Here is a 23989-nt window from a genome sequence, read left to right as displayed (position 1 = left end):
GGGAACTGCGGTGGCGGCTCGTATCGTCATATATACACACCACTGATGCTGCTGCTACGCATTTGCTCCATTATCGTATCGCATAGATAAGAGCCTCGCGCGCGACGCTCGATGTGCTGCAGGTTGTAAGTTGAAAAGTCGATGATGATACGTGGCATTGTATCGACGAGCTCTTCAGTGCAGAGGGGGTTAACTTTCGCGACGCACAAGTGCACGTAATATGTAGGTATGTGTACCACCGTCGTATCTCACTTAGAGCAGTGCGGCAATATAACAGCAGCAGCAGCAGCAGCAGCAAAACTGCAGCTCGCGGGGGTAAAAGAGCGAGAGCGAGCGAGCTACGTAAGAGACAACTTCTTTTTGTTATACGTGTCACGCGTGTCATGTATTATGTAGCTACTTTTCTCATCGATTGTTTTTCCGAAGCGCATTATGTTTTTGCAAGTACGCGTATGCGTGTGTTCAATTTTGAACTGGAGAATGTGGGTTAGCACTCGAATGACGTTGAGGGTTACGATCTTGAAAAAATAAAACTGCAAGGATCCATGAAAATCGGACTTTGCTTTTGTTTCGGGAGGAGGGTGAGAAACTTTTACGATTGTTTTAAGCAATTCAAAGAGAAGAAATGACTCTGCGAAAAGTGTATTATCATCGTACGACGATTTTTCCATTTTTACGCTGCTTTATTCACTTTTCGGCGAGCCCGAAGAAGAATAATCTTCGCTCCTCTCGGTGGAACTTTCTTTCGTGCAGCAAACAGATATATATCGCACGACGAAAAGACAGACAAACGCCCGCGCGGCTATTCAATTTCATGCGGCAGACGTCGCGCATTTTATTATATACCCAAAAACAAACGCGGCGGCGGCGGCGACTGGTCCACGCCGCCGCGCCGGGTGGCTGTATATAAATGCGCGAGTCTAACCCAGACGTATTATACCATTTTCAAATCCATTAGTAGCCCAAGAGCCGCCTTGATGTATATCCTACGCACGGATATTTATCTCGCGCGCGGTCTTATCCTCCGCAAATCCGTAAAACGTCGAGGCGCAGCTATATATACACACAGGGAGGAAGAGGGATAAAGAAAATTAAATATATTCACCCTAAGAAAATCGTGACGCGCGATTTGCGTACATATATATTTTTTCTCTGTATCGTTAAATATATCTATATATAAAGCTGAGCGAGTATAACAAGAGAAAAGAAAAACTTTTCCTTGACACGCCGCAAAGAATGCATAAAAAGTCTCTCTCCAACTCATGGTTGACCCACCCCCGCCACAAAAAAACAAGGTATATACTGTACACGCCACAGCTTATACACACACACACGCACACACGTATAACATGCATTAAAGCGGCCAAAAAGAAAATGAGTGAAAAAACGTTGCGTTTTTTTTTCTTCTTTCCTCTGTTCTTTGTAAAGTAGCTCTGTGAGCCGTCGTGTGCAGCAGCATCAACGTCGCGACGAAAATCTCGAGCGTCTATTTTGCCGCTCGGCCCAAGAGTAACAGAAGAAGACGAAGAGAAGAAGAAGAAGAAGTAGAGGAAAGAGTAGGAGGAGGAAGCACAAGAAGAAGAAAGAAAAAGAGAGGAAGAAGAAGAACACTTTGTGCGCAAAGACACGAGAGTTTTTTTCTCTCTCACTCTCTACGCACGCCATATTATATAGCGCGCAACTCGACTCAAGAAGAGAGCGACTGCTGGCACCGCGAGACGCGCCTCGTGTATATACCCAACATTTTGCCTCGTAAAAGGTAAATTAAGAGACACGAGAGCAGCAGCTCGCGTAACGCGTTAACCGTTGTAAATCGTTGTTACACTTTGCATCGTCGTGCGCTGCGATCACGCGCAGCAGTATACAGTAGCAGTTTATTTTTTTGCCGCTCTCCGCGCGAACGTTATTTACTCGCGTTTTCATGGAAATAAATTGCTCCGGAGTTCGATCGAATAATATACAAGTCGGTATCGTCAGCGTCGTCGCAAGTAACGCCGCGTTGTAACGGCATCTCTCATCCGTGCCGAATAAATAAATTTGCGGCAACGAAGTCACAGAGAGCAGCGACAAACATCACCGCGTAAGCAGCGTCGCTTCAACGATGCCGAGAAGAAGGTGCACGGGCTGATCGGCTGCGGGCGGGGCGGCGAGAAATGGCGATCATCGAAAATTCGCCTCTGGCAGAAGAAGAAAAAGAACGACGACGACAACGACGAAGATGCAGAAGCACACGCAAGCGGGCCAGCTGCAGCGCAACAACTCGCAGGCCGGCGGCCATCACAGGGCGCCGGTGCGACGCTGGAACAGCTTTCACGGCGGCAACTACGCGAGCAGCGCGGAGGGCCAGCAGCAGCAGCTCGCCATGCTGCAGCACAGATACAGCAACGCCGGTGGCTATCAGTCGTCCCAGCTGCAGCGGGACGGCCAGCAGCAGCTGCCTCAGGCGGTCTATCCGGCCACGTTCATGTATCAGGAGGCCTACATGGGCTCGAGGGCGATACCGAGGCTGCCGCGAGCCGTGCAGGCGCTGAGGAGCGAGAGCGTCGACAGGTCGCATCCGCCGAGGGTGCAGCCGCCGCCGCCTCCGGCCTTTCCGAGGAGGCGATTTTCCGTTTGGTAAGGATATAATATATAACGTATATGATGTGTATAAAAGCTCGTGCTCGTGCTCGCATCCCGAATTCTCGCCGAGCTTGCGAAAATTGGATTCGCAAGCTCCAATTCCATTCGCAGCTTACAATATTCTAATCTCTTGTAATTGTTTTTTCCCCCGCGAGCGCGCTAGTCCACTTTAATCTTATATCCAGGAGATAGCATTATATCGTATTGCCTTGGAAATCGGGGTAAAATTGCACGGATTCCAAGTGTGCTCTGCCGTGCTCCCCCAGCGCGATCTCGACCGACACACTACTGCGAACGCGTATACTCCGTTTTATCGAGTAGAGGATGCGCGTCGATATATATGCTGCTGTACTACTACAAAAGTTCGTATTGTGAAACGCAATATGTACGTATAAAGTCTGAGTCGCGTCCTACTCTGCATTGAATTCTGCATTGATTTCTTTTTCCTTCTCTTTTTTCTTCTCTCTCTCTCTCTCTCGCTCGGCAAAAGGCAGTCATTCCGAGAGCGCGCGCCGAAAGGATGCGGTCGATAATGCGGTTGTGTGTGTGCGTGTGTGTTTGACGCTCCAAGGAGAAGAGAGAAAGAGAGAAGGATAGTAGTAAGAAAAAAAATAAAAGACGAATATCTAGTCGTGCTTATAATGACTGCACCTTTCGCGGATTGCTTCCTGTGATTAATACGACTCAGAATCGGAGCTTTTTTTCTTCTCCGCGTACACCAGTTATTACGTGTACGTACGCGAAGCCTCGAAGAATATCTACGACTTTTCTACAACTCCGCACGCGAATAATAATATATAGTTAACAATTGCGTACTTGACTCGTGCCGCCGCTTGGTATAGTAGTAAGTAATAATCGTAAAACACAGATTGAAAAGTCGACGATATTTTCGCGACGCGTGACGCAACGGCAGCACCGAGCGACGTCGTTTGTTCCTCTCGGCTCTCACGCAAATTCATAAACCGACGCGATAGCATCGGTGATCGCGATCCTCGAGGTAGCGCAGCTTCGACGTTATATCATATAACGGGAGCGCGACCGGTAATATCATTGCGAGATAGCTAGGCGGTTGTATCGCCAAAAATCAATTTTCTCCATTGTCTCTATCGCGATCCGCGCAAGTTCATACAGAGCTCGGGACTATTTCACACAGTGGCGGCAGTAGCAATTAAAGTTATGTGTCCATGTGGCGGAGAGATACGCGCAACAGTATGGCTCGCAAGCTCTCGGCTATTTATTGCCCCTATATACACTACCGAATGTCCGGATCGCGAGTTGCGCGCTTCAAAAGTCTATTAATCAACGCGCGTAAGTGGAGAGCTAGCTACTGCTGCCTATACTCTATACACACGCGTACGAGGTCAAAGTGATTTACATGATACGCGCCAAATGGACCGGTAATACGTATATACACAGAGAGACAGAGAGAGAGAGAGAGAGAGTCGAACCCAATAAGCTCTCTCGGGGTCTCTCGAGTCTTCAAAGGATTGTCAGCTTTCCAACTCTCCAAGCCCGGGCGCGCATTGTGCTTTGCGTCCGCGCGCACCGAAGCTTTTCGGTTGATGAACTTTGTAATGTAATGCGCAAATATACAACCTGCAACATATATATCCTTTTTCAATTCCCCGCGAGCTTTCACTCGCGATTGTATATAAATCCTTTTGTGTGTGTGTACACGCGCGCGCGCTGCACTTCTGGCTCGTCGATTATATATATATATTTTCGTAAATATATATCATTCCTATATACGCATTGTATTGTATACCTCCAGAGCTTGCAGAGAGGAAATTCCCTTGTACCGGCTCCTTATATCCCCTGTACACGCGCGGTTCGCGTATTGGACTTTTGCTTTACGCGCGATTAACCTTTACACATACGAACGGGAAAATGCGCGTTGTTGTATACGAGTTCGCAAGTAGCTCTACGAGTGCACAATATATACGTTGCATTTGCAATGTGTGCATAAACGCGTTTAATTTTAGACATCGTTTGAAGTGTTGAACTTTATATTCCGGGAATCTGTGGATTTTTCCTTTGTCGAACTATACGCATATATATATAGACGCGCTCGTTGTTCGTTGTGTAACGCGCCGCGCGTGAGAATAACGGTTCCGAGCTACGCATCTTTATTATTGTAAAACAAACTGTATAAGCATCGAGAGGTAAAGGCAATTTAATAGACGCAGACTTCTCGAATTAACTACTTGTGTATATCGAGGTTGCGCGCGTCTAATTTGCAACGAATAGGCGCATTAATTGAGTGAAAAGAGGTTTTTGCTGTTATGCGTATTCGGCTGTTTATTCGATGTTGTTGTAGGTCAAATCATTATGATAAGTAATTATGAATCACTTATAATAATATAATAAAAATGCAGTGACGTAGATGAAAATACCTCAGATATTAAAGCACATTTTCATCGAGTTGTATACATTCGAGGAAAACTTGGTTCACGAAACTCATGCCTTTGATTGCTTTTTTTCCCTCGTGTAGTTTTGGAAAGCGGACCGGCGGCAGCGCAAGGAGGCCAAACGAATGCTTCGTCCTCGAACCATCCGAGTTGATTGCTGTAAGTACCAACTTTTTTTTCTTCTTTTTCTCTACTTTTACTTTTTTTTTATTTTCTTTTTATATATACCTCAATTTGTCACCGGCGCACCGCTAAACCCTAACGACCATTCGTTATCGTCCCATTCGCACGACGCGCAATATACGATATTTTTTTCCTCTATTTTCAACCGCGCGCAATACGCACACAAACCCTATACATACGTAGCGCGCGTTATATTTTGCCGCGCGCGCACTTCAACAAAGACGAATATTGTACCTGTTACACGCACGGTCTCTGTCTGCGCTCCCTGTCTGGCTGTTTGTCGATGGCAAAAAGCAGCAGCAGAGAGAAAGAGACAGGGCATTTATCGCGTGGCGATTAAATCAACAATTGAAAAGAAAACGCAGACGCGCCGAGCAGAGCACGTATACAAAGTTTGTACAAGGAATAAAACATACGGACTATTTGATTTTCCCTCTTTTTTTTTATTGTTGTTGCTGCAAAAAAAAAGAGCGAAAGGGAGAGTAAAAAAATGTTATAGATTGAGTGCCGCGCGCTGCTGCAACCCTCGCGTGTGCGCCGAGTAAACATGCGAAACGGCAACACGCCCGTCAACGCCCCAGTCATATATTTTTGTATCTCTGTACTGTACCTACCTCGCTGTAGTCTATGCGGGTGTATCCGTCTGCGCTCGGCGCGCACATTTATTTCTATTTGCCAAAAAGCCCGCGCCGAACCATCGCCGTCGTCGCAGTCGTGTACTGTCAATCGCGACGGCGTACCGAAACGCGAAATCAATCTGGCTTATTTATTTTTCCAAATCATCTCAGGCCAAGTTAGCCGCTCAACATTTCACACTTAACGAGAATGATGACTGTATTAATCCTCGATTAGAACATCATATTCTATTTACTTTACTTATTCGTTTACGGAGAGTACAATTTAGTGTGTGCGCCCCCAAGCGGCGACAAGTCTAACTAATAGGTACGTTAATGAATGTCTTCGCTACTACACACACGTATGCAATCGAAAACTACGTTTAAATCTGCGCACTAAACGTTCAATACCATCACGAATGCGGGCATAAATACTCATCGATCGATCGCCGGGCTTATTTAATTTCTACGCGCTTTCGAGTGCAGCTATTTTTTCTATATTATTCTATATTTCTGAACTACCGCTACACCTTCGAGAAGCACACAACGATACGTTTCAGAGTGTTATCTTTATTATAAAATCTCTAAATTACTCAATACAATCAGCTGAAGAAAGGTACGTTTCAAATTCGCTTCAACGAAACCTTCAAACTTTATAAAATTTGTCTGGATCCCCTCTCGTATCGGTATTTGTGGGACCGCAGAAAAAGACATCCTGGCGAATTAGCTGCTATTAGTTAAATTTGTCTTTCAACCTAGATACTGAGAAATTCCATCAAGTGCTACGATGTGTCACTGTATGGAAAGTATAATTTGTTGCCTACGCTCATATACGCATACTTCACTCATTCGTTTATGGAAAGTATAATACGTTGTCTACGCTCCCAAGCGGCGATACGTCGAATCTTTGTTGATACACATATGTGTACAATCGCAAGATACCCACATTTGTTTGCTCATTAAGATTTTAATCCTGTCGCAGATGAAGTGATTCGCATCGATCGATGGATCTCGATCGATCGCCGTGCTTTCGAGTGCAGCTACTTTTCTCCGTATACTTATGTACTTCGAACGAGGTGGCAGAAAAAAAGTAAGGCTTGCGATGCGCGATCGAAATCGATTTGAGTTAAAGCTCAGCTCGCGATAAAGCTGCAGCACTACGACCTGTCAATTAAGGACCTGCGATGGCTCGTATAATACACGTATGAGCGCGGCCTGCCTGCGCAGAGTTATATTATATAGTTCACTAACTATACTAATCCTGGACTGCAGCAGCAGCAGCAGTTGTCTGTTGTCATGTTGTCAGCCGCGACGAGCCCTGCGACGCTTAATCGATATAATGCACTCGATGCATGTAAACGCGTGTGCGAAGCGCGCGCCAGAAGGATCTGCCCTTCTGGCCTAGCTCTCGAAGCTCTCGCGGATCGTTGATAGTATGTTGATAGTATATACGTACGTGTGTGTAATATATACCTAGCATTCCGTTTCGTTGCGAGTATGTATATATGCGTGCGCGTCTATGTATAGAAGAAGATTGAGAGTAACGATTGAAAAGTAGAGCAGCGCGCGAAGTCGTTTACATCCATACGTATGCACATGCATACGCTGCTGTTGCTGCAATAGTACAATGAGTTAGCGATGTTTGTGTACATACTGGCGAGTGCATTAGTATGCCATATTCCAGGCGCTGGCGCCTTCGTTACAGTTTATGCTTGTGTGTGTGTGTGTGTGCGAGTCTGTGTGATACGCATACATATGAAAGAGAACGAACTTCGCGCTTGGCCCAAGAGAGGCAGAGAGGCCAGAGAGACTTACTCTGAGGCTGTATAGGCTGTTGCTGCTGCTGCTGCTGTGTGGCAGGTAGCTGCTGGCCTCTAGTGGCCGCAACCTCAAGTCCCTCCTCCTCCGCGGCGCTGTGCATCAGTACCAGCTGTGTAGCATGGTATATAGTAGTAAATACGCGCGAAAGGCTGCAGCAGCAGCAGCAGCAGCAGTTGCAACGGCTGCAGCGAGAGGGATGAAAGTCGAGTGCATACCTGCGTTTAATTTACTCGAGCTCCGGTACCGTCCTATACCTGTATATATCAACGCGATGAATATTATACGGACTAGGTCGATCCTCGCGCGGTGACTTTCTTTTGATGCGCGCGCGCGCCTGCCTCGTGCTACGGTACAGCCTGTGTATATACCGACCGATGACTGACGAGTGCTGCCGCGGCCATGCTTTTTATCTTATTGTTTTGCGCCAGCGGAACCACAGCAGCAGCAGCTGTTTTATACGGTGCAAGAATTTGTATCATAGCTATAAATGAAAAAAAAAAATAATAATAATAATCACGACGACCGAGTTTTCGTGAATATTTTCGTGGTTGTACGATTGGTACGATTATAAGGTACGCATACCTATCTCGCGTGGATGCAAAAATCGATAATATCAATCCCAGATGAGCGCGGTATAGCGTAGCCGATATATGACGTTTCGAATGACACACTTCTTTCGCTGCCGCAGTCGCATAGTAGGGATATATCGCATGTAACACAGCCAGTGCAGCTCTTCTTCTCGACAACGTAATATGCCTCCATCGTGTGCGGTGAACAACTATGGTAGTATTTTCTCAACCTAATTTTCTGACCAGTCGCACGAGAGTAGCGAAAGTCAATGCGATGATGCTGCTGCTGCTGCTGTAGCACCAGCAGCACGAGAGTATAGGCAGAGATATCGCCTGATTGCTCCGATGTATGTGTGTGCGTGTGTTTGCGTCTGTGTTATATATGTACGTAGAAGAGTGCCTCGATAGTTGTGTAGCTGCACAGACGAGATAGTGCAGAGAGCAGGCTATATTTTCATTCTCTTATATAACGCGACGCGCTACACGTATACGTGTGCGAACCGAGAGAGATTGGATGCATCGATGCACGCGAGATGCACTCTATTATATTATTATATATAGGTATGTTGATGATGATGAGCGAGAGTAGGACTGTGCACTACTGCTACCATTGCTGGTGCTGGTGCCGATGCTGCTGTCGTGTCGCGTTAAAATTGCAAGACGCGCGCGAGCTCGGAGCCACCAGCAGCTCATTGTGTACGTTTTTAATGATCTACGTGCGAGGAATGTGTGACAATTTTCAAGACTCGCGCGTACGTATGTGGGGTATTGCAAGCAGATATAGCTCTGGATGCTCGCAGGACTAATCTCGATTATACGCTTTTCTTTCCTTTCTTTTTTTTCATTATTCGATTCGATGCGTTTTGGTTGCCTTCGGAGAAGCATAAAAAATTAACTCTTTATTTTCAATATGTCTCAATGTGTACGTTTATTAATTTTACTCATCATAATAAACGTGACTGCACACGAAGGCACCTCAATTACTGACCGTGTAATTCCCTATTACAGGGAACAAACTCGCTCGCTGTCAATTTTCGTTTATCTTTTCACCTTGCAGCATCGAGCGCAAGCTATATATTATACAATATGCAGCTAAAAGTACAATGGCTTGTTTGGCGCGCGTTTCGAGACGAAGAAGCGAGCAATTTTCCATTCATGTGCGCGGGTGCAGCTCTCCGACGCGTATAACTACTGCTCATCTTATTATAATATTAATATCTGCACGAGCACAGTTTATTTTTCTTTTGTTCTCACGCGTGGAAAATTGCGAGCTTCCGAGCTGGACACACACGCAGTTGCGAAAAACGCTTTCATTTTTCGTTATCGTCGTTTAAAAATCATAAAACGATCATCCCTTTTTCAATACGATTATCGTCGTCATTTCCCAACATCGTCACATTTTCACCCGATGTGCACAAGACTCGGTTCGTAACGTGCTGGCCATTAAAGCCGCTTAAATTATCCGCGTGTAATACGTCAATGGCACAGACAGGCAGGCAGTCGTGCTGCACTTGGCGCATACGCACACGATTTTAATCGCTCGCTCGGGTTATTATATACGTACGGCGTACGCAACCGAAAACGTGACCGTATCGCGTGCAAATTTTCCTAGCCAACACGTGACGATTCTCGTCGTCGTCGTCGTCGTCGTAGTTTCTTTTCGCTATACACCGAGACTCGAGACTCGGCAGCTCGAGGTGCATCCTTTAGCTCCGTGTTTCGGGAGTATTTCGACGTGACGCGATCTAGTACAGCGTACAAGTTTGCGATAAGGTATTTTGACGTTGACGCGCGACGCTCGGCGCACACAAGGTGTCTGCTGCTGCGGTAGACGCGGGCACAAAGGACCTCGTCGACGGGAATTTGCATTTTCCAAGGAGATATATATCCTCCTCCGCATCCCTCTGTACGCTTTGGCGCTGCCGCGCCGCTCACGGACGATCTCGCCGCGTATATATAGTTGCCGCGTCGTTGCGGGGTCGAGGCTCGTTTATGTAAATTCGACGAATATTAACGTCATTGCCCTTGCGTGTAAGCTTGCGGGATGAACGCCAACGTACCGAAAGCTCAAAGCTCGACGCGTTTATACGCGTACACGCGTATATATATATTCCGAGCGGCTGCTATTGTGCTGTTGAGGAGGGATATACTTTTGACGAGCAAAGTTATAAGTTGTTGCTCACGAGCCATTAAACTTCGAAGTTGGTAGGACAAGAAAAAAAGTCTATGCTTAAACGAATTAGCTGATTTTTCTTTCCTCTCTCTCTCTCTTTCTCGTTTAATTTCGCGCACAAAGCAGATTCATATCTCGGCATATTATCCATGCTCTTTTCTCTTCTGCAATGAGTAACTGTAGCAGCAGCAGACAGATTAGATCGGGTAACGATCTTTTCAATTTACCTTTCGCAGCATGCGGAATGTGCTGCGCTTATGCGATCGTGCAGTGTGTGTGTGCGAGCGTCTTTATTATCCAACAAACGCGCGCGCGCGCTCTCGTCGCGTACTTACTTATGTACCCTTTGCGCGTGTGTACACTGTATTCTCGAGTGCGTTCGAGTCTTTGAATAAATATGCACACACGTACATACGCAGTGGTGCAAGAGGAAGTTTTATTACCGTTGATTGAGCCTTTTTTTTTGCCTTGGCCATTCAATCGGGTCCGAACAAGCAACATCATTGAATAATTAATTCCGGGTTGCGTTGCTGCCACTGCCGCCATGTCAACGAGCGAGTGAGAGAGAGAGAAAGAGAGAACACTCGACTCGGCTTGTCTATTCAGAGCGGAATCACTTCGTTTGGCTTTGTACTTTAATCGTAGAGCATCTGCGCGCCACTCGACGACGAACCCGGGAGAGTCTGCTCTCTCTCTCTCGAGCAGTGCACGTATATACATAGTCGCGCTATGTATGTAGTCTACATCGCTCGTTAAATTTTTTAAAAAACGTATACTCCGCACACATACACAGGCGATTCCAGGCATACCCTCGAAAAAAAAAACAAACAACAACAATTATCGTCTGGCGCTCGAGGCCTTTTTTCGCATTCATCATTGTGTGTACAGCGAGAACCGAGAGAGAATCATGAATAAATAGCATTAAGAGGCGACAAAATTCGTCGCTGCCGAGCTTTTGCACCCCCTCTGTAATATATACGTACGCGAGCAAAGAATTTCGCGCGAGTGTCTCGTAAATCACCGCTCGCGACGCGGCGATTTTTCATTTTTCCCGCGCGCGCGCGCTACACTCTTAAAATTTCACCAATAATAGACCTGCGTGCCAGTCCGCGATGAAGAAATAAAGAAGAAGAGAATAAAAAACAAAATTACATTAGCCCGGCGATCGTCTATCATGTCTCCGTGCAATAATCGCGTTGAAACATGCGCTCGTTGTTCGTGGCAGTTTTCTACTTGTCGGAGGCTCCTCGCGATGCTGGCTACATTTTACTCGCGGGCTCATTATGCAGTTCACCGGCGCCGCTGCGTGCATATTGTAACATTTATCGCGAGCGTCTGTTTTTCCTCACTGACTCTCGGTTTTTCCAGGCATACGTATACATATAAAGCTGCAGTTTCGAGTGTAAAATATTATATACACATGCATACACACACTTCTCCGGAGTATTTATCTTGATCGCGCGCAAACGAATCTAGGCGCGTTCGTGTATACACATACACTATTATAATGTTTCGCTCGCGTAGCTTTTTGAAGAAAAGCAGTGTGTGCATGTATAAACGCCGTAGTATACTTACGTACACAAACGTACTCGAAACTTTGAATGCACATACACATACATAGTTGTGTGTACATTTCCCAAAATTGTTGCATTCGACGTAGGCATGCGTAATAAATAAATATTTGTATTTGCCGGCTATACATAGAAAAGCTTACATAGATGACTTTTCAATTTCATCGTACGTCGTTAAGCAGCTGCTGTCGAGCTCGAATTCTATATCGCGTACTGTATTAGTTTACGGAAACGGCGTGCGCACATACTACTCATCGATAATTGCACGCTAAATTATTTCGCCTTCTCGGATGTAACGATCGCTCGATATGTATGTATCGTAAGCGTGTGTGTGTGTCCGAGTGCGACGCGAACAAATGAAATCGGAATCAAGCGTGAATCATTGGTCGCGTAATCCTATCTCTTATAAATTACTCGCAAGTGCACGTGTACTCGTGTGCGTATATGTGTGTGTGTGTGTGTGTGTGTGTGCTTTACGAAGAAGCAGCGGCAGATATTCCCGCTCGTTCAACGCGCGAGGCGCAAGAAATACTACCACCACTACTTATACTACTGCTGCTGCTGCTGCTATATAAGTGTAACGGCGACAGAAAGGAGCCCAGATAAGGACAAGTGCAGTGTTGTCGTGTGCGCGTTGCGGAAATCAGAAGCGTCGCGAGTAGTAGTCTCGATCGCGCGACGCTCGAAAAACTTTATAATTTATCGCCGAGGCTGTTTATACGCTGCGGCGGTGGGTGGCGTTTAATGAGCGATCGATCGAGCTTGTGCTCGTACAATTGGCCAGCTTTTATAATACAAAACTTTTCGACTTCTATTATATTAGTCTCGAGAGAGAAAGCGCTCTCGAGGTTGCGGAAAATCTCGTCGTCGTCGTCGTCGTCGCGTCGATAAAGTAGATAACCGCTCGGAAAATGAGTATATGCCGTTAGTAATGGCAATTCCGATCTTGCGTAGACGCGGAGTAGCTCGAGTGCTTTCCGATGCTTATATATTACGTACATTCTGCTTTATCGACTTTGACTTTCTAGTTTCGGACTCCGATTTGAGAACGCGTCGATTTCGTCTATTGGATATTAATCCATTATACGAGAAGCCTAATCGTCACGTTGTTTGACGAATGTACAGCCGATGATTTTCTGAAGCTTCTCACAACTTACAAACGAATATACGTGTTATTCGCGACCATAAGCGATCCATCTCACTAGTACGATGCGGATACCGAAAAAAGAATTGTCAAAACAAACAAGACCGTATAAAAAGACCGTAGCCGTACTATCTTTTCGACTTCTAATTGCTTCGACACCGACCAGGCATGCTATATCGTACGCCCAAAAAAGTTACATATAGTCTTTCTATATCCCATGTCATCGTGTATATATCTATACGTATTATATACGCGGCGGAAATCATCATTCGGTAGCCGCGTGTTTGCCTAACGAGCTCGACTTTCGCAGCAGCAGCAGATTTATATAATATGGGATATTCGATTATCGATAATTAATTAGCCGTGCGGACGGGCGAGCGCGCCGCGAAAAAGCCCCGAGAAATAACACGAAGCTCGTTACGGAGAACAACTGCTATATTATATTGGCTATTACGGCCCGATAAAGCGATGTTTGTTAGCCGGAGTCGAGTCGTGTTTTCGCGTCGGATATGATCGGCGCGAGTTATGGATACGATACCGAGAAGTCACGCTCGCGACGATGAGTTTTTGAAAAATGAAAACGCCCGATGACAATTGAGTTATTTCGTCGACGTGAAACTTTTAATGTGACTTGTTTGGAAGGGTACAGTGCATCCGTGAAAGCTCGATAATTGTAGGTCGAGAGTCTGCTCGCTCGCTTCGTTTTGGCAGCTCTTTTTATACAAATGATTTTGAAAAAATTTTAATGATTCATTTTTTTATTTTATTTATTTATTTGAATGATTTGGAAATCATGCTACATTAAATAACACTAGGCACGAAAAAAAAAAATAAAATCATGTTTATCGCTATTTTGGGAGCTTGGGCCGTTAGTCGCTACGCAAATTTTATATAAATCTCTGTTCATCAAATTGTCGACGATCTTTTCACAGCAAAGAATTGGCAGTCGGTTATGTATCAGCTCCATAAAACAATCCAGTGCCCAGTTCAGGAAAAATCTTCTCACTAGTTTCTCGCACAGATACACAGTACAAGTCTGAATAATACTCTGCAAAAAATGATTACGACGCTCTTTTTGATTATAATGCTTTTGTAAAAACCTAAAGTAGTCGGCACAAGTGAGTCTTCTATCCGCTTTTTCAGGCGACAGCCGAACAAAGTCGTAGAACGACGTGCTCGGTGTTATCATCAACTTTTTCGACTCGCTCGCGAAATTTTCGTCCTCGAGCCAACATTTGTCGAATTTCACCTTCATCTCGAAAAATCCGTCTGTAGCTAAAAGCAGCATGGTCAACAAGGCATCGCTTAAATCCAATACGACTCCTCCCTTCTCTAGGTTCTCCATGACGCCCAGAATGCCCGATGTTACTTTCAATTTAGATTCGATTGTTTGCCTTGTGTTGGGAATTTTGACGCTCTGGTAGAAATCAGCCTTAGTGGGAAAAACGAAGTTTGACAGATCGGCACCACGATTCAAGAGTAAATCGACCATAGCCGGTTTCAGACTCGTCACGGCCAATTGAAGAGGTGTCCGGCCTTCCTTGTCAAGAACATCGACTAGCAACGTTTGATGTCTCTCGTCGCAGATCTCAAATAAAATCTTCGCCATATCATCACCCGAGTAAAGCTTGCAAATGATGTGTAAAAATGTCAATCCCTCTGCATTGGTCAAATATGGATCTGAGCCTCCTCTCAGCAGCAACTTCACCAACCTTTTGTGTCCTTTCTGGAGAGCCAAGTGTAGGGGCGTGTTTCCCAACTTGTTTCGCGCGTCGATCTGCACTGGATGGTATTTTTCGTCGCTGAGCTCGAATAACATCTTCGCCAATTCGTCATTGTCGTATTTACCCTCGCAAATAATGTGGAGGGGCGTGGATCCATCCTTTTTGGCCAAGTTAGGATCGGCGCCGATTCGCAACAACAGTCGAGTATAGTTTTTAGAGCCCCAGTGCACAGCCACGTGTAACGGCGTCCCACCCAACTTGTCTCGAGCGTCGATCTGAACCGTTTGCTGGATTTCGTTGTTGATTCTGAAGAATAGCCCCGCCAATTCAAGTGCAGCGTTGAATTTATTGCAAATACAGTGCAAAGGTGTCGATCCCTCCTCAGTGGCCAGATTTGGATCGACGCCTCTTCTCAGCAGCAGCTCGACCAAACTATCGTTGGGGCCAACCAGAGCATAATGTAGGGCTGTTCGACCCAACTTGTCCTGAGCGTTGATCTGAACCGTCTGCTGGATTTCGTCGTTGATTCTGAAAAATATGTCCACGGCCTCCACCAAATCAGTTTGAAGGTGGTACTGACTGCAAGTAAAGTGCAGAGGAGTCAATCCCTTCTTATCGGCTATATTTGGATTGGCGCCTCTTCTCAGCAGCAAATCGATCATGCGTCTGTAGCCATAAAACAGAGCAAAGTGCAATGGTGTCTTACCCGACCTGTCCTGAGCGTTGACCTGCACTGGATGGTATTGTTTCGAGACGAAGAAGCGAGCAATTTTCCATTCATGTGCGCGGTATTTTTCGAGCTCGAATAACATCTTCGCAAATTCGACGTTATTGCAGCGATACTTGCATATGTTGTGCAAAGGGGTCACTCCTTCCTTATTGACTGCATTCGGTTTTGCACCTCTTTTCAACAGCAATTCGATGATTGCCCTGTTTCCGTACATCAAAGCCAAGTGCAGTGGCGAGTCACCTGTTTCTGGCACGAGGCAATTGGGATCAACTTGGCCGAGCTCGAGAAATTTATAGACAACTAACTCGCAGCCATGCCTGCACGCCACGTGGAAATGCGTTAATCCAAATTCATCGGTGTAATTAACGTCGAATCTCATGTAAATATCGAACAGCTTCACGGGTAGGTCAGTGTGTAAGAAATGTTCATATTGTCGAAACACCTGATGCAGTGGTGTGGTGCGACGTGGCGATGGCTTGCCGTTTTGATCGACGTCGGGCTCGTCTTTGTAATTTGTCTCAAACACGAACACGATGAATGGTCTTACATTGATCATTCCACTCATGCGGATGCAGTCGGAGAGTAGAGTATCGATTTCTTCGGGACTGAAAATATCCCGGAGATTAGGATATGAGCCCTGCCAAGGTTCGATGAAGCTAGAAATTCGTTCGAGAAAATGACGTCGCTCGTCTTCGCGCTGCAAGTTGAAATTTTCTCGTGACCTCTTCAGTCTTTCTAACTGCGTTTCTGGATTGGCCATTTTTATGCGTACTCACAGAAACAACATCCAGTCGCTCACAATTTAAAATAATATTCACTTTTTTTCACAAAAATCACTGACTGCGAACGATTCGATCTTTCTAACTTGTTCACGCTGCGACTTGGTAACCCGCACTGACTATTGGAAAGTAATGACCAGGACGCACATGCCGCATACGTAGGCATTACTTTCTAATACGTAGAGTGTAAACGCGTGCGCGCAGCCATCCACCGTCGCTTATACCAAAGTGATCGGTGATTCGAAGTTCATTTTATGAATTTCGAAAACTAGCCGGGAAATTAGAGATTGATTTCAGTCGTCGATGTCGATCAAAGAAGATAATTTGTATAATCACACGAAAAAAAGTGCGTCGAAGCGCATTCTGATCTGCATCCACCAAATAATCGGTTTTTTTAATTTTTTTTTTTTAAGAGTTCGAGCAGCGAAAGTATACGACGAAAATGTATATCACGGAGAAAGCGAGGTCTTTTCATTAAATTTTAATAATCCCTTATCGTTTTGTATAGCACGAACGCGTGAAAACGAAACAAAAAAAAAGTTTTCGATTCTTCGGATCGCGCGCACTATATGATACATCGCTCTGCCTCGGCTTCGTATAGTACGAGGCGTGTTTCCGTATTATATGCATTATTACATACAATATATACTCATACGTACATATAGTGTGAGTTATCGCCGCATCATGCTCCGCTTCGCAACGACGAAGAAGACCGGACGACCGGCCCCGGCGCTCGCGTCTCTCTCTCTCTCTCTCTGATAATGAGACATCTTTTATTCGCTTCGTATTATATGTACGTATATGTAGCTCGTTTGAATTCGCGTCGAGATTTGCATTTCAAATCGTTGTCTCTTAACGTTTTTTTTTGCTTCTTCTTCTTCTTTTCAACCGCGACTATACTCGGCTGCATATTAAACCGATCGATCGATATTATAACGACTTCGCCTCTCGCGTCCGTACATACATGCTCGCAATATGTGTACACTCTCGTGGGCGATGTATCCGTGTGCGCGTTCGTAACGTACGCGAGCACGCGTTCACTCTGAAATAAAAACCATACGAAGCTGGGGGTCTTCGTCGTCGTCGTCTTCGGAGATTCGAAAATAACCCACCGTAGGAGACGATGCGCGCGCGCGCAAATTTAACACGTGCGTGCTGCTATGCTGCTGCGTATACTCACACAACTCCGGCGTTGAAACAATTTTATTATAACATGCGCACGAGCTTGAACGAGCGAGAGAGGGCCTTGAGACTCGCGCACTCGTTGTTGCTTTATTTTGCTCTGCTTCGAACTGCAGCAGCAGCCGTGGCCGTGTGTGCGTATAATTTTTTTGCTCATTTTTCCGGCGACAAAAATAGAGGAGAAACGAGGAGAGAGAGAGCGAGCGAGCTTGCAACAGGCTTATAGTATACAGTAGCTAGTACACCGCTCCTAACTGCTACACGAGAGATCGCATCAGCCCCATCGTATTCGATGCAGGAGATCTGCATATAAACGGTCGCGCGCGCACATGTCTCGCAAATTTTTCAGTGTCATTCCGCCGTGTGCCGGCGATCCGTCGAAATTTCGAGTTTCGCGCGGTGTATATAGTAGACGAGCGAGCAGCGGGTCATTGTACCGATCCGCCACCGCCGCCAAACGTGACAAACGCGATCACCGGCTTCAACGTACATTACACGTTGGCTTTTGAATCGTGCGTCAAGTGTTTGACACTTCATCGCTCTTTTGGAATACGCATTTATTTTTTACTTTTTTTCCCCCTCTCTCAAAGGCATTTACGGCATAAATCACGCGCGGATATATCGTTGCGGACAATATGGTGCAGGCTCGAAAGAGACTGTATGTATGGAGTACTGTGTGCGCGCGTCAAATTTATTGCAGTTGGACACAATGTAACGGACAAAAACTGTATTTAAATATAATGTATCGTCGTCGTCGTCGTCGTTGCTGTTCGTGCCTGGTGGCGAATGAAATAATCGTGGACCGAAGCTTTTCTCGTATCCTATTATAGTACTGTATTATCAGCTACTTTATTCAGAAAACTCGGCGATGCGTAAAACTGTATCATTTCCCTATAATTGCCGGAAACAATTACACACCCGCGAGCTCGATACGTACAAACGTATGTGTATGTACGCTTCGATGTAAACAAGATTTCGCGAAAATAAAAAAGATACGAGACTCGAATCCACGTGCACACAATGGTGCACTACATACACAGTCTGATCATGTAAAATACCCTCGAGGCAGAAAGTGCTTGTATTTGTATTACGCGATGGCCTAATACACTCGAGTACTCTAATCCGCCCCCGAGATCTCGAGATTGAGAAAGAGACGACACTCTCATTCTTTCTCACTCGCGATTTGTCGTCATATCGGCGCATACATTAAAATTTTGGCTAGCGCGAAATTTGGCACGTGTAAGTACGGTTAATGCTATGCAAAAAATATCGTATATACGCGTAAACGACGAGTGTAAGTGTCTCTTTCTCTCTCTCTTTGCTGGGCTATTTACGCGCGACGCGCATCGCGTAATTGTTCCGTGTGTGTATACGTCTGTGCTCGAGCTTTTACGGATCACGTGACCATTCGCGATCCTCCCACTTAAAGTGTGATTCGCGCAGATGTATATTGTATATATACGGTATATATGTAACTGCGAGAGAGGAGTAAGTATATAGCAGAAAACAGAAGTCGGTATGAACGCGTCTACATAGCCGATCGTGGCTTTTGTTTCCTTTTCTCTCTTTTTTTTTCACTCTCTCTCCGTCTCTCTCTTTCACTCTGACTTTTGCTCTTTCTCGCTTCCTCTTTCGCAACCAACTTTGCCGGCGAGCGCGAGTACATGTATACGAATGAACGTGTACGTCTGTGTATACGAGAAATATATATATATCGCACATTTTACTCCGTCTCTCTGGCGCGCGCACATCACACAGAGAGCGAGTAAGCGCGTCGCAGCCAGCAGCAGTTAACATCAGTAGTAGTACAGTATCGGGACTCGCCGAAAGTGTGTGCGCGCGAACCGCCGCCGCCGCCAACTGACCTCTCGTGTCGGGCATGTGTCTCTGCAGAAAAGTTCGCGCGTCGTCTCTTCTTCTTCTTCTTCTTCTTCATCTTCTAAGTCCCGCTAAACGCGGATATAAGTAATATATAATATAATCTCTTCGCATAGCGAGAAAGTGCCATATATAATTCAAGAGCCGTGTGACTGTGTTTGTGTGCGTGTTGAGTTCTAGTGAGCATACGTCAAGTGTTCAATAATAATTGTTCGTTACGAGATAAGAGTGCTCATAATATATAGTGTTTGCCGTGCTGTTGTGTATAATATACGTGTGTGTGTGTGCCTGTGCTACTGTGCGTTTCGGAATACCCGCAACAAATTAGCCTTATCAAGCGGCGTTTCATTATACATTGGCGCTTTGATTGCTACACACAGCAGTAGCAGAAATCAGCAGAAAGCAGCTGTGCTCGCACACAAACTATTTGCTCGTGCAATACATACACACGACATTTTCTGACTCATCCGTGTGATAAGTGCCGTATAACAGTAGCCAACAACAGCTCCGAAAGAAAAACAAGTTGCAGAAGCCGAAAAAAAGCTCTCCTTCGCCTGTAACTGCAATCGGGCGCCGCGTGGAGTCGCAGCTGCAGCAGCATGTCGAGCTTCGTTCGATTATAATTTCGCGCGATTCTCGGATCTTCTCTCGTCGCCATACAGAGAATCGTTATCGTTGTCAATTGACATGATCAAGCACCGCCACAAGAAAAACAACGACGCCGCTACTCTGGTACGCGGCGTCGGTGGCAACGTCTCCGCGCGCTCCCGCAGCGATCTGCACCGCAGCCAGAAGAACCAGCAGCAGCAGTATCCGCCGCAAGTGGTGCGACGGCGCAAGCTCAGGGGCAGATCGGTATCGAGAAGCTGGCCCGGTACGCCCAACACGCAGTCCATCGTGTCGACGACCTCTTCCGAGGTAAACATGTCATAAACACACGCACACGCGTACGAGCGCAGTTCGAGATATAGTAGCAGTACAGAATGCCTCGTGTAGTAGTATATAGTACAATGTGTGCGCGAGTTGTTATTGTTATTGTTATCGAGTATGCGAGCGATCGCAGCAAATAGCGTCTGCTATGTATATGTATACAATAGAAATACGACTGCGCGCGTGCCTATATATAACCCGCAAATAAAATTTTGTACCTTATCGAGCCCCCGAAAGGGTGAGGTCTCTACGTCCTGTCGTATACGTATACGTGCCTCCCGATATAGACGGAAATAATTTTGCGTAATTAATGGGTTATTGGAACTTTCCTTCCATCTATATGGGACGGGTGCTGGGCTCTGTATTAGGTCGACCTTTGCTCGCTGCTGCCACTTTCATTGGATTTTCATAAACGAACGACGAAGTATGAGATATGGGAGAAGTTTTTTTTGTATATTTTGTTGCAGCCATGTATGATCCGATTATTCGGATGAGAAATTTGCTGTGTTTTTTTTCGGTTACACATAATATCGAAGCTAGAGCGCGCGCGTGCAGAAGAAAAATCATATGCTGTTATCGTTATTCTGACCAGCTGATATCCGCAAGCTATACAGTATTCTTCTTGCGAGTCCGAGAGAGTTTCGGAAGATCAAAGTATAAACATGGCACATTCGCGATAAGATAAGCAAAAAAAAAAAAACGAGAAAAAATTATTCAAGTTTTCGAAGAGAGCTGAAAAGAAAAAGCGAAACTTTCGAGTGAAAAGCTCTGCAACAGCTCGCTCATTAAGATTATTATATTGTCTCGTTTTTACGCTGCAGGTTTCATTTTGATTGGCTCCGCACGAGTCAAGTTTTTAATTCGCAATGACTCGGTCGTTCGAGGATTCATAAAAGAAACTAAAAAAAACAACGGTTTCACAAATATACGACCGAGTATAATTGTACACACGGCGAAATAATCATCAGCGAGTTAATAATTCCTACTCTCCGCGGCAGCGCGGTGGTGGTGTATTATTGCACTTGCAGCGAAACCGAAATTGTTAAAATTGGCGAGTCGTTAGAGGACTGCTCGTATATGGGCTATTCCACAACAGGTGTTGCAGGCCCAAAAAATGAAGTTGAAAGTAACCATTTACTCTTCAAGAACACAATGAAAAATGAAAATCCTGAAGAGCACAGCCCCCTAGGTCCAATCCTCATGGATCTACAGGGGCTCAAAGTTGGATTTTCATGGTTTGAGGATATTCTGTTTCTTACTCTGCTTTTCTGGGGGACATAAGAAAAAATTTTTAAACCATGTTTTTTTATGTAAAATTTGATGTAGAATTCAAATCTGTACTCAGATGAGACATTAATAACCTCAAAACCCCTTGAAATAGAAAGTATGGTGTAATAGGACATAAATGTCAAAAAAAAAATATGTTCGTATACCTCAAATCAGCCCATATTGTAATATGTTCATCGATACACCAAAATACAACTTCTGATAAAGTTTGGTAACTGAGTCTCCATTACAGACAATTTGGTAGCTAGCGAAGAGGCAAAAAACATGGAAAATGAGGAAAAAACCATGTTTTTTGGGCTTTCAACAGCTACATAATGATCTGTAATGGAGACTCAGTTACCAAACTTTATCAGAAGTTGTATTTTGGTGTATCGATGAACATATTACAATATGGGCTGATTTGAGGTATACGAACATATTTTTTTTTTGACATTTATGTCCTATTACACCATACTTTCTATTTCAAGGGGTTTTGAGTTTATTAATGTCTCATCTGAGTACAGATTTGAATTCTACATCAAATTTTACATAAAAAAACATGGTTTAAAAATTTTTTCTTATGTCCCCCCAGAAAAGCAGAGTAAGAAGCAGAATATCCTCATACCATGAAAATCCAACTTTGAGCCCCTGTAGATCCATAAGGGTTGGACCTAGGGGGCTGTGCCCTTCAGGATTTTCATTTTTCATTGTGTTCTTGAAGAGTAAATGGTTACTTTCAACTTCATTTTTTGGGCTTGCAACACCTGTTGTGGAATAGCCCATATATGGTACATGTGTATGTGTGCACGTACTTTACGGATATATTCGCGCAGCAGACGCGCGACCTCTTATAATGCAGGCTAGACGGAGTTAAGACCCCGCGCGTGGAGAGTCTTATTTTTAGCCTCTCTCTCTCTCTCTCGCGGAGTTAATAATAATATTTTAACGACACATCGATTTAGCTCTCCGCTTGCTCGCACTCGTTTTCTATATAACGATAATCGCTTTATATATACAACTGCGAACCTCGTAAAATACCTGTGTGTGCCTGCGTTGTATATTGTATATTTCATGCACTGCTCGACAAGGCACGAGCTGCCGATCGTCGTCGATTCGTCGAGCTCGCGTTATATTTCATTTGTGTTTCTCCTGTAATCGTTGATATACGATATATTCTGGACGCAGCTTATTGTGGAAAAAAAAAATGTTTTTTTTTTGACGCTTCAGGTGTTTCCAAAGTTTGATCGTAAACATTATGACCGAGGTGTCATGACTCTGAGCTGTCTTCGCAAAAATACCGCTCACGCGCGCGCGCGCGTTTCAATGACTTTTCGAAAAAGTACACACGAAAAAAATGCCGCGCACTAAGCCCCTGTCGTCGCGACGCTCGAAATAAATAAATAAAAAAATGTACGCTACCGTCTACCTAAAAATTAACGATGCAGTCATATTATCGAGACAACAGATGCAGCTTAAAAAGCTCCGGTTATTCCCCAAGCTGCTGTAGCTATCACACGCACGCATATATAACGAGCCTTAATAACGTGCCAATAATAACGCTCATTGTACAAATCGTTAAATTTGTACGTCCGCGCGCAGCGCAATAATATATGGGTAAATACCTCCGAAAGTCTGCGCCGCGACTTTCTAAATCTTTATATACTTGGCGTTGAGGCGAAAAGCAGGCCGCGCCGCGCGTTGTAGAATTTTTTTGCGCGAGTCCGCGTATATTTATACGTCGCGAGTATGGTGCGTATAATCCGCGTATACGCGTGCTGTATAGCAGTAGTAGTATAGAGATTACATTGCCTTCGAGGCATTTAAAAATAAGAAAGAGAAACGGAGTATATAGCGCCTAAAGAGATGGAATTTCAAGGTATGCCCGTGGCCGCGCGCGCGGAGAAAGGAGTAAATATTTTCGTATTATATCGATATATTCGGTGTATTAACGTATACGCGTCGAAATTATATCCGTACACCCCTCCACACACGCAGAGAGAGAGAGAAAGACTCGATTTGTTTAAAGAAACAATCAAAATCAAGGTTTCGATCCTCGCGGGCGCTTTATTGAAAAATAATTTCGTTCTCGCCGCGCGGTTCGTATAACATACGAGAGCGAGAGAAATTTTTGGCATATTTCGCTGATAATAAATTGTATATACACACACGTGCTCTCTCACGTACGTGCACACCTTTGATATTCATAAAACTCCGCTGCTGCTGCTGCATGTATAGCACATATCTGCATATATATAGTTGCTACACGACGTCGACGTCGTGGCCGCGCGTATTCGTACACAAGGCCAAGGTCGTTCGGTTTAACGAATGGCCAACAACAGGTACATATCGCAGTGGTGTGTGCTGCAGTAGTCGCTACCGTTCGCTCTGCATATTA

The 23989-nt window shown here is 45.0% G+C and overlaps 1 protein-coding gene across 14 annotated transcripts in view; it reads left to right on the top strand.

Annotated features, from left to right (window-relative positions):
• LOC106656063 (rap guanine nucleotide exchange factor 2-like) overlaps positions 1 to 23989 on the top strand; it is a 106054-nt gene that overhangs the window by 53196 nt on the left and 28869 nt on the right. For 10 of the 14 annotated variants that reach the window (XR_002763637.1, XM_023462713.1, XM_023462707.1 and 7 more), the window contains exons 2-3: positions 1432 to 2616; positions 5114 to 5189. Coding sequence is in view for 12 of the 14 variants with exons in the window: in XM_023462713.1 (XP_023318481.1) it covers positions 2219 to 2616; positions 5114 to 5189 (474 nt within the window). In the remaining 2 variants the exon portion in view is untranslated. Of the gene's footprint in view, positions 1 to 1428; positions 2617 to 5113; positions 5190 to 19057; positions 20317 to 23989 lie in introns of those variants that run through there. The other 4 variants (XM_023462709.1, XM_023462712.1, XM_023462706.1 and 1 more) reach the window with 3 other exon arrangements.

The sequence above is a fragment of the Trichogramma pretiosum genome, unplaced genomic scaffold, assembly GCF_000599845.2.
Source record: "Trichogramma pretiosum strain Unisexual culture from Peru unplaced genomic scaffold, Tpre_2.0 scaffold1, whole genome shotgun sequence".
NCBI classification, from domain to species: domain Eukaryota; kingdom Metazoa; phylum Arthropoda; class Insecta; order Hymenoptera; family Trichogrammatidae; genus Trichogramma; species Trichogramma pretiosum.
The sequence above is the reverse complement of the archived record's forward strand: the minus strand, read 5'-3'. Positions and strand labels throughout refer to the sequence as shown.